This window comes from Toxorhynchites rutilus, chromosome 1 (assembly GCF_029784135.1).
Source record: "Toxorhynchites rutilus septentrionalis strain SRP chromosome 1, ASM2978413v1, whole genome shotgun sequence".
In the NCBI taxonomy this organism is placed as follows: Eukaryota; Metazoa; Arthropoda; class Insecta; order Diptera; family Culicidae; genus Toxorhynchites; species Toxorhynchites rutilus.
This window is the reverse complement of record NC_073744.1, coordinates 46,687,330-46,698,569: the sequence shown is the minus strand read 5'-3', so window position 1 is coordinate 46,698,569 and position 11,240 is coordinate 46,687,330. Positions and strand designations below refer to the sequence as shown.

The 11,240-nt window shown below is 38.0% G+C and overlaps 2 protein-coding genes across 3 annotated transcripts; one reads left to right on the top strand and one right to left on the bottom strand.

Annotated features, from left to right (window-relative positions):
- Positions 1-836: 836 nt before the first annotated feature.
- On the top strand, positions 837-1,958 carry LOC129762547 (spastin-like). Of its 2 annotated transcripts, XM_055760936.1 has the most exons (3): positions 837-928; positions 983-1,714; positions 1,769-1,958. In XM_055760936.1, exons 2-3 carry the CDS (start codon positions 997-999, stop codon positions 1,927-1,929), a joined length of 879 nt encoding a protein of 292 aa, XP_055616911.1. In that variant the 5' UTR covers positions 837-928; positions 983-996; the 3' UTR covers positions 1,930-1,958. The 2 variants fall into 2 exon arrangements, with proteins under 2 accessions (XP_055616911.1, XP_055616912.1); XM_055760937.1 differs by having other exon boundaries at positions 886-1,714.
- LOC129762546 (uncharacterized) lies at positions 1,936-3,583 on the bottom strand. Its single transcript, XM_055760935.1, has 3 exons — positions 2,897-3,583; positions 2,369-2,836; positions 1,936-2,312 (listed from the first exon to the last, which is right to left on the bottom strand). The coding sequence occupies exons 1-3, from the start codon at positions 3,252-3,254 to the stop codon at positions 2,134-2,136; spliced, it is 1,005 nt and encodes a 334-aa protein (XP_055616910.1). The 5' UTR covers positions 3,255-3,583; the 3' UTR covers positions 1,936-2,133.
- Between the last annotated feature and the right edge of the window lie 7,657 nt (positions 3,584-11,240).

The following is an 11,240-nucleotide window of genomic DNA, read 5'->3' as shown; positions in this document are numbered from 1 at the left end:
AAAAGGAATCGATCTTTATCACTACTTTTACCACTAGCAGTCAATAATAACTCTGAAAAACCAATCGTAACTGTTGTCATGTGATTTTAGTTAGAAATTCAAGCCTTCGAGCGAAAAATGTTACATTGGACGTTTTGACTGCCCGCTTTGTACATTGGACAAATAACGTTGCACGATGAGAATCTGAAAATAACTACTAAACAACGATCCAAATACTTGCACTTCGTGCTAAAAGCGGATCATTATTGTTATAACTCGTTGAATTGAACTAAAAACGATATCAACACCCAGAATAACAAAAACTCAAAATGACAGAAGTGCGATTTCGTGTTGTATTGGTTGCTTTGTTACTTCGGATGTATCGAGCGTCAGAGGAAAGTGGTGTCCGAAGTAACAGTCGAGTGCTTAAAATTCGAATCTGTACATTGGTCATTTTTTGTATCGGCGATAAAAAGGTGAAAAGGATAGATACTTGAACGATTGTTTTCTCAATGCATTTAATGATTGATAACTAATAGTGTGAATCCATTAACTCGATTTGTTTACATTTGTTACATAGGACGTTTTCAAAAGTTACGCGAGAAATCATTTAATAGTAATAGCTAACATTTTTACTAACAAAAATATGGAATAAAACATGGAAAATTCAATTATTCTTTCTAAAAAATTAAGTGATATCCACGTGGACAAGAGAAGGAGGGGTATCAGGAATGTCCACGCTTGTCTACGGAGGGGGAGGGGGTGTCTAAAACCGTGCTTTTTCTGTCCACGTGGTATGTGGACAGCTTCTTATTTTGTTCATCACACATTCATACGACGAAATGGCGTGCTCCAAATCCTCAATCTAATGTTGACAACAGATTTTTTACCTTCACATCTGGCATCGCTGGTCGGCAACAGCATTATTTTTTTCACAATACACACACAAGTAATACAACATATTTTTATTATCCTTTTTTCGATAGAAATTACTCTATTCCAGATCTCTGAACCGTTATGGCAGCCGCCAACAATATGCGTAATATTGTTTCGAACGAAATACTTGTGAAAGAAAACAATGTCCAATGGGATGATGTAATAGGGAATGCAGCAGCAAAAGATGCATTGCGAAAGACGATTGTGCTACCGGTTGAGCAGGGGAGACATTTTCCGGTCGAAAGTGTGCTGCTGTTTGGTGCTCCCGGCACTGGCAAGACACTACTAGTGAGAGCTCTTGCTTCGCAGTGTTCGGCGTTCTTTTTCCAGTTATCTACATCAATGCTCACCAGTAAATATTCCGGCTACAAAATACATTTGCTCAAAACCCTCTTTGATATGGCAAAGGAGCAACCGTCAATTGTTTTCCTGGACGATATCGAGATGATATCGACTTGTGAACATGATAATGATGTTGTAATTTCACAAATCCAGTTAGAAATAATCCGTCAAATGCACCAAATAGCTAGGGATTCCGCAGCCCACGTGGCAATCATAGCGGCAACGAATCGCCCACGTGAAGTGGATTCCGATATTCTTGAATTGTTTACCGCTCGGATTCATATTCAATTTTTAAACATTGAAGAACGAATGGAACTGTTCAAAAAATTACTTGAACAGCATGGGTGCAACGTTTTAACCGAAAATGAAGTTAAAGAAATAGCTAATCTAACGACAGATTATACTGGATCAGACCTCGCATTGGTGGTTCGAATAGCCTCAATAGAACCAATAAGAGGTAAGTGTTTTCAGTGATCATACTTGTACGAAAACGTCATGTTCACTTTTTCAGATCTACTAAACACTGGCAACTGGGAGGAAAATACCTCAAGGCTTCGCAGCATTCAAACAAGAGATTTCTATGCAGCCTTGAACGAAACGAAACCTTCAGTCCCACCAGATGAAATAAAGAGTTTTTATACATTTTCTGAACATTGTTGTGGCGATGGATGAAATAAATACTGTTATAAAACTAGCCAATCACTCAGCAAGTAGTATTAGGATCGCCTTTCATTCTTATTTTCTTCTAAACGTTGGTGACACTGAAGTATAAAGATTCAATTTTACGACGACCGATGAAAAGTTTATCCAAATCATTCGCATCAACCTGAACAGCTGATTCTGGAGCTTAAATCGCATCTTCCGCTTCAACCTTATTTACGTAGATGGGCATTTGGCTGTCCTTCCATTATCATCAATCTGACTTCGCCTCGCCACTCGTTCAGCGCGAATCTTAGCTAATTTGCTTTTCTTCGGTTCAGATTTTGGTTGAGGTAAGTTAACATCCGGTACAGCTGTGTTTTTCAATATCTTCCGATCAGTAACTCTGTGTGTAACTGGAATAAAAACAATCCACAATTCATTTTCAACATGCACAAGAAAAAAAACTTACAAGGAGGAATAAAGTTTTGAACGCTGAAATGAGAGCTGCATACTCTCGACGTTAGAGTCGGCTTATATTTCAACCGCAAATTTGTCACCCAAGCTTGCATTCGTTTTTTATCTTCCGGCTTGGGAAATCTATGGAATGAACAACCTCGACCATACCGTTCACGACATCCAGGAACTATGCATACCGTCCTACACTTTATTGGTACGGTGGGAGTGATCGTGGCGTTTGCTTCACAAGGTTCACTTTCCATCCCATTGGGAATTTTTCTTCCGGGAGAGTCTCCTGTGTCTGCACAGATGAGCTTGTGGGTGTTTTCTAGATTGTAATCAAGTTCACTCCGCCTGGCTACCCGTTCAGCGCGACCCTTAGCAATTTCATCTTTTCTCGGGTCTGAAGTCGGTTGTGGTAGGTTAATGTCCGGTATAGCTGTCCTTTTCAGAAATATTCGATCGGTAAGATATTTCGCAGCTAAAATGATATTTATCAACCTATTACCATTCGATTACACAGAAAACACAAAACACCTACTAGGACTAATAAAATTCTGGATGCTAAAATGCGAGCTGCAAACTCTCGACGTCCGAATGGGCTCATATTTCAAACGCAAGTTCGTCACCCACGCTTTCCATCGGTGTTTATCTTCCTTTTTGGGAAAAGTGTGGAACGAAACACCTCGGCCGTACCGCTCAGAACACCCAGGAACTATGCATACCGTTCTAGACTTTGCCGGCAGCACACAACTGTCCGTGACATGCTCTTCGGGAGACTCGTTGCTAGGTTCACAAGGCTCATCAAGATATTCACACTGCTCATAAAGAGTTTCACAATGCTCGTCACGAGGTTTACAAGCCTCGTGAGAAGGTTCATTTTTGATCACAACATCCATTTTTCTCTTTCGAGAATATTGTAAAATAACCAAAATAGTACTGAAAAACTAAATTGTTCGGAGAATTAAATTAAATCCAATATGAAATCAATTGAACAGTTTATGCGGTTTGTTTACATATTGCTCACACACTAAGCCCAAAGTAAATAGAACACCAGGTGTGTTACATTCCCTGTGTCAAAGAAGAAAAGAAGCTAAGGGGCCGTCCCGGCCGTCTACATACCACGTGGACAGAAAAAGCACAGTTTCACACACCCTCCTCTCCCTCCGTGGACAAGCGTGGACATTCCTGATACCCCTCCACCTCTTGTCCACATGGACATCACTCCATTTTTTAGAGAGAATAATAGAATTTTCTATCGGCCTGATTCTACGCGACGTGTGAAGTGAGATGACAATTGTCACATCATCATCACGCAGTTCTCCTCACTCTATTCCTACAGTCGTATCGGATGCCGTGAGAGATTTATTTTATGTATGTGAGAGAATGCAAGAATTGCAAGTGACAAGGTGTCCATTCTGCTAGTTGCCAAATCAGATCAGAGATGCCACAGTCGCACATTTGTTCACGAATTTGCAGACATTTTATTTTTGTCACAACCTTTTATTCTTGCTGGAGACTCTTTAAAATAATGACAAAACATTATTGGTTCCAAACAGTGTTTGGATTTCGATCAAAATCAAATGATACACAATGTGTCATGCAAGTAAACTCTCACGAACATATAACCAAATATGAGAGGATCATTCAGATACTTGTATGAATGTCAGCAATCACTTTTGTAACATTTAGTGATTAAACTAAGAGAGGAACGAAGACTGCTGTTTGCATATTCGAGTTGTATCAAACATGGCACACTATTTTCGAAGCCTGCATACAAGTTTGAACCGCATATATCGTCTCATTTTACTATAGCGAAACCCACTGCACAGACAAGTGTAAAGCAATAAATGATACAAGAAAAATTACGTCATCATTACGTCACCATTTGCGGAGAGCAGCGAATAGGAAAAGAGATAAAACGCGAGAGTTTTTGCTTCTCACTGGAGCGGTGTTGCTAGTAAAACTATGCGGTCTATATGAATATACACATTTCAAGGGATAGCGGCGTTAAAAATGGAAAATATAATCTGACTACCCTTCCCTTAGCCTCTATCGAGCTAAATAATCATATAGTTTGCACTCTCTGAGACTTAAAAATCAGGATCTGCTACATTAGCTGAATATGAATCTTTCGCTTTGCGTTGTCCGTATGATCCTGCTGTTTCATGATGCATGGAGAGGTCGGTATGCATATGTTAGAGGCAAAGAAGAAAATAAGCTTTCTGCACTGAAAGCGTATATGATAGCTTTGCTTGCATGCTGGTGTGCAATGAAGTGCGAGCCGATGCAGAGTTGTCTCGTTCTCTTTTGTGTCGTGATTTGCAGCACATAACAATAATAGAATACCGCTGGGGGAAATGTTTCCTGAAAGATCATATTTGAACGAACGAAAGCGATTTTTTCAATGAGTGGATCATCTGGCAAACACTGGTTCCAAATGATCAACGGAGCTGGCCGGTTTTGTAGACATTAGGACATATTTACAGACATTTCAGATTTTTATCGCATATATTTGATAAAAAACATCTGGCCCAGAATTTTATTTGTTTCGCTCAGAGAGGTTAGATATTTGTTTTGCTACAGTCAGTGCCGTCGTGGCTGCTGTTGCTCTCTGCGCTCTCAGTTGTTGCTTTGGCTCCGGCTCCGGCGTTTACCACGGCTTCTGGAATGGATATGAAGTTCGGTGATGATGACTCGCGACTATATAGATGAAACACAAGATCCATGTAATAGATATATTTAAGAGAAAATAAATTAATTTCATGTAATATAAATATTTCCGGAATGCTTATTCGTCCGATCGAGGGATAACAGATTTCACAAGAAATTCGAACTACTTGCAATTTGTCAATAGCACTGTGAAAATTGAAGATAAACACTTCTTTATCTATTTAGCACTGTGATATGCCTGACAATTGTCATCTCACCTCACACGCCGCGTAGAATGAGGCCGTATGTTTTATTCCATATTTTTATTGGTAAAAATGTTAGTTATTATTATTAAATGGTTTGTTGTCATTTTTTTATTGTTTACCAAGCGCGGGAAGGTCTTTAGTTTTTTTGACCGCTGAAGTCCATACGAAATTATTACTCATGCATCTAATCTCGTACATTTTTATTTAAAACCGACGCTGAGTTTTTTGAGTTTTCAAACTCATAGATGTATTCAAACAGATTCATCATACCTATCAAGATTAATTTATCAATGTAGAATATTTTCTCTTCTAATGGTGCTCATACACTGTTTGACCGGAGCCAAATATTTGACTCTTTTTGACAGATAAAATTTGGTCGACGTGTACTGATCAAATATATGCTACACAAAACACAACAAGCAAATATTTAATTTTTGGATGCCTCGAATACTTTTTTAGTCTGTTCTTCGAACCTGTCGGTACATGGTTAGGTTACCTTGAATATTTCAGTCGATTTTATCCATGTTCGGTGTTTGACATTGTTTAACACTGTTGAATATTTAAGAGTGGCAAACAAAATAGTGTTTGTACAAATATCAAATCAAACTTTATCTGTCAAAATATATCAAATATTTGACCTCCGGGCAAACAGTGTACGGCCACCTTAAGCATCATTTACATTACAATAAAACTTGGTTGGGTAGTGCATGGCGGCTACAATGAACCTAGTCAAGACAAAACACCTACAATATCATCGTGATTGATGATTTCATTAGTCAATATTTTTCTGTACAGATTCATTAATCGTGTAAAATATTCGGTTGCCCGGAAAACTCGTGCCGATTTTATGAAAAAATCAAAAGCATAATTTTTATAGACATGCATTTCTTATATAATATATGCACCGTTTTGTATGTTTGTGCTATCTGGTGAGCCACAGTTCTTACAAGATCCTGAACAAATGATAATCTAAAGATGTCAATATGTGGTAAATACGGCGAGTACAAGCCAAACTACAAAAAATGTTTGCCGAACTGTCAATGAGTTTTGGCATTGTTCTGGAGGAATACATATTGGATCATTATTGGATCAAACTCACTTCAGAAGTGTTCAGGTGCCATGTAGGCACCTGGACAGCTCTCGAACTCCACTGAAAGCTCAGATTTGGGCACTCCAACAGTTTCTTAAACCAACTAGCAATTGATATATGGCATTTTCTGAGCGGGGCCCGTAAGATAGGGGATTCCATCTGGACGAGTAGGAACTCGCAATACAGATTTTTTTTTCCAATCCAGACACAGACACAGTGTATGATTTCTTCGAGGCAAAAACCGATACGTGTTTTAAGCCAGCGCCACACGATGCTACGAACACCCTCGAATGCTGGACGCTCGATGATTCGACGCATCGTGTAGTCGACTGACGAGCTACGAACCTCCAATGTCGAGTGTCGAATATTCGCGTTGGAAGGTAATCCGTTCGTTGTGGATTACCTTCCAACGCGAGTGGCACGAGTCAAAGGATTTTTGTCATTCGTTGATTCGGCACACATTCGATACACCGCTACACGATTCGTCCGAATCTATCTTTGACAGATTGGTTTGTTTACAAGTTTTAGATGAAGGAACTATGAAATTGATTCATAAAATTCAAAATATTCGGCAAAATATTGCAGTTTAATAATGTTGATTTCAAGCATTTTTAATTTACAGCCCGATATCAGTACAACGGCTACGGCAGCAATTTCAATACTCGCATCGTCATCCTGTTTCCTAACGTTTTTGATGGTAAATAAAAACAATAAACATTCGATCCAAATACTCGCCGAATGTTTGGACCGAGTGCATTGAATCGAACATTCACTTCACCGTGTAGCAGCACATTCGTCACAACATTTGTCGATTCATCGAGCCAAATGTTTGAGTCCAACATTCGAGTGAAACGTTGGACGAATCTTGTAGCGCCCGCATTAAGTGCGATTCACATACAACATACACGTCACGTTCACGTCCCATCACGTCACGATACGTCAATGATTCTACCATGCAATTCCCATGAAAACATTCACATACACCAGCAACGTAACGACCCGTCAGCATACGTTCAACGAAAACGACCGGCAGGATTTGTAGAGAAGAATAATTGACGGAGACGGACGGCTCGTTTGGTTTTTGTCTGGGCTTTGTGTCTCGGCTTTTGTTTTGATTTGGTTGTACAGTAATTTACATCTAAATCGACATTAAGCTAATTGAACAGATCTGTGATGCAACACGTTTAATTAGACATTTTTACCTCTAATTGGACATTTTTGTAAATATTGATTTCGGGGCCCAAATTATGGCCCCACATTGAAAGTCGCCACCAGTCGCGAAAGTCCAATTACTGGTCAAAATCGACTCCAATGCGACACTGAGTGGTGCCTCAGCATATCGCATTATAAGTAACTTACTGTACTTTTCATGCCAACATATCTCTCAGCTCCAAATTTCGGAGTGAAAATCATTCGCGACTAGTTGAGAGAATTATTCTATTTATTATTATTGTTGAATAAGGGTCGGACTACGGGGTTTAAGCATTTAAATAATGGAATTCAATGATTCTCATTGAATTTTCCAAAATTCGAGACTGATTTTAGGCATGCTGATTTGAATGAGTGCATTGCAATTCAAAATTGTTGTAGGTGGCGACACCATGAATAAAATTAATTGAATCATTCGTTTGGCATTTGACATGACGGTGCTGGTGGAATCATTGACTGCATGTGTGAATTGGTGGAGACGTTGACGGAACATAGACGTTCTTCTCCGTAACGTGCTATGTGAATCGCACATTAGTTGCGTTGATGAAGTGAATCGCAAATGGAGATGCATTCAATCAAATGTTTTTGATCTAATAATATGTAACCCATCAATTGCAGCGTTTTATGAACCATTATTCACCAGGTTCTAATGAACGGTGGTTTTAGATATCTGTAGTGAATCTGTATTGCAAAAATTACTTCATTAAAAAAAGAGCATCGCTGCGAGGAATACATCTCCAGAGATATGACCAATGAATCAAAGAATGTATTGTTTGCCTTCATTTTCGCAAAACCTCAATAAATAGAAGCGAAGAAGCGGAAGCTGAATCGAAACCCGCGCATACAAAAATCAAGTCGTGCTTTGAATACATTCGACAAAAAAATTAGAGGCACAGAGTTTAAAGACGAGATTTTTAAGTAATTTTTGGAATTACGTGAAAAATCAACGCATGAATATAGGACATACATAATTGGAAGCATTAATTTTCAACACAAACGCATGAAAACTAAAGTTAATAATCGTTTATTTCCAGGGTACGCAAGGCATTTTGTACTTCCGGCACAATTTGCGATGGAGTGCTTCTTTAATTTACTCAAAACTTGTTTTGAGTGGCTAAAAGCACATTATATTCATATTAAAATTACAGACAACTTTCTGAAACACTATAGCAAAACTGTTTTTGGCACTTTTTAAAAATTGATGCAAAAAATTATATAAAATTTCGTTCGCTTTTTCATCGAATCAACGAATTAACTTTGCACACAATTTATTGGAATTTTCAAAACTGCAGCGCGTTCATCATTTATTAAATTATTAATCATCGAAGACGATGGAGCACTTTTTCATTTAAACAAAAATAACTTTGTATTGAAAGGTTCTACAGGAAAGTTCTTGGAATCTTCGAAATGTTGAAGCTGAAGATTTTGTTACAGCATTTCAAAATCACTTGAAATTTTCAACTTAACACTCTGTTCCTCTAATTTCTTTGTCGAGTGTATTATACAATAGTAATATTTTTCGATTCTCTCCTGTCAATGGAAACAAATCGATCGCTCTCAGTTCATATGAATGACTTCAGAATACACATTTCAGGGAAGAAATTCTGTCATATTAAAAATACGGATGTTTGATGCACTCAAGCAGCTCAACCTTTTTTTTTAAAACACAGAATACTGAGTTGACGAAAAGTTCAATAATTCTTGAAAACACAGCTTGAAAATTTATCGTGTCCACGTGGATATTATCTAAACCCCCTTCTCCCCCACCGTGAACAACCGTGGAGATTTTCGCGACCCCTACCCCCCTAAAGTTGTCCACGTGGTATGTGGACAGCCCTTAATCTTATAGCGAATTCTTTTTTAAAACTGAGTCAGTGCGAAACTGACTCTGTAATCAAAAAAACATTTTCAGTTTCATGAATGCGGTGGTTTGTAGGTGTGTGTTATATAGTCTGATTTGTTTATATTTGCGACGACAAATGTACAGTGTCGACGTCTGGTGGCGATATTAGTGCTTGGGAGGTAAATTATTCCCTATCAGATCAGAAGGGCCAAGTGCAATGTAAAAATATAAAAGTTTGAATGAAAACTTTTACTTAATATTGTTTGATTACCTAACACATGTAGTTCTGACACTCACTTAACCATTTGTCGATGCATTTTCTGTTTGTTCCACAAATAATTACTATTATAATATAAAATCATCATTAGACACAGTTTTCGTTCAATATGTTTCTGCGATATCGGAAAAAACCTCTTATTTCATCACATAAAATATAAATTCCATACGTTAAAGTAAATTATCATTCATAATTTTAATTTTGAAAGCAGGTTTATTCCACCTGAATATCCATCATTATTTTCGCCTCCCAATGAAAGCACACGTAGCTTAATGCCGTCTACTCGAATATACTCTTCAAAATCAGAATCCGAATTGGATTACGATTCCAATAATACAAACACAAAAGCAGCAGGATTCTATTTTCATAGTCTTCGTTTTTAGATTTTTCAAAACAATACTCGGAACTCGACAGTTCAGTATAGTTGTATTGGTGAACCCAAGTGCCAACCCGTGAAACATCTCAGTGCGAAACTAACAGCTTTCGGGCGAACCTAGTGCGAAACTGAGTGAATAAAAAAACGTTTTGACAGCAGTTAGTGCGGCACTGGGGTTGAAACTTAACAAAAACGAATTCGCTATTACTTATTGTTATTACTCCTACGTCCAAAGTTCCGTATGCCTCTCGGTCAGCTATACTCAATCTGTGGCACTCTGGACTCTGGTTGGCCCACCTGGTGTTACTTCATTTTAAACCATTTTGCATGTGTAATCATCGCGAAAACCTATGAATTATTACCTATTTTTAACGTCAATTTTTTTTAAATTTTAACGTAAATCAGAAACCAACTTTTATAACTGTGACCATATTTTGAAGATCTGCATACCAATCGAATCAGAATTTCTTTAAAATTTGTCTGATATGCTTTACATTACGACTCCCTATTTCGTAAATGGTTTAAATAACATAAAATTGGAAGCATTCCTATTTTTCTATACATTTGTGTGTTTACCTATTCGTGATGTCAATATCGAGCAACTAATGTATCAACAAGGCACATCATTTATATGCCACTGCGAATCCGGCGCGCGTGAATGGCTCGCTCGAAATGAAAATGCAACGTTCATTCTACGGACGATGTAGATAGAGAAAATATTGCAATTTAAGCTCCACCCGTTTTTAATTTATTGAATACAAACAATCAATTTGCGATTTAAGATTCATTCACAGCATTCATGAATCATCCAACTAGCGATCAGACGGCAGCGTGGTTTTCCAAATGGTCATTTTGAAGGCTAGGAATAGTTTTTTTAAAATTGGCCTCGAGGTTAGAGGCGATTGATGAACTGGGAAATTTTGAAACCTCTATAATTCAAAACATCATCACAATTCAAGTTACATTCTCGCTCTAGCTAGCAGTCTGCAGTCTTTCTTAATGCTGATGTAATTTAGTTCAACGCAAAGGAAGAATGGAAGAAAGATATCGCATACAGAGCTGTATTTTTGTTCGGTGATGACACCGCATCGATTTTCATGCCGCTTATGTATTTTTGCATCTGTACTGGGGTGGAAGTTTCAAGTTTTGGAAAAAAGATAAAAGTGATGTTT

What these genes read in the sequence shown, in the direction of transcription:
- LOC129762547 (XM_055760936.1), top strand. Translation starts at nt 997, where the DNA reads ATGGCAGCCGCCAACAATATGCGTAATATTGTTTCGAACGAAATACTT. An exon ending in CTCAATAGAACCAATAAGAG is followed by an intron (nt 1,715 to 1,768) that starts GTAAGTGTTTTC and finishes TCACTTTTTCAG; the next exon opens with ATCTACTAAACACTGGCAAC.
- LOC129762546 (XM_055760935.1), bottom strand. Translation starts at nt 3,254, where the DNA reads ATGGATGTTGTGATCAAAAATGAACCTTCTCACGAGGCTTGTAAACCT. An exon ending in CCAGAATTTTATTAGTCCTA is followed by an intron (nt 2,837 to 2,896) that starts GTAGGTGTTTTG and finishes ATATCATTTTAG; the next exon opens with CTGCGAAATATCTTACCGAT. An exon ending in TCAAAACTTTATTCCTCCTT is followed by an intron (nt 2,313 to 2,368) that starts GTAAGTTTTTTT and finishes TTTTTATTCCAG; the next exon opens with TTACACACAGAGTTACTGAT.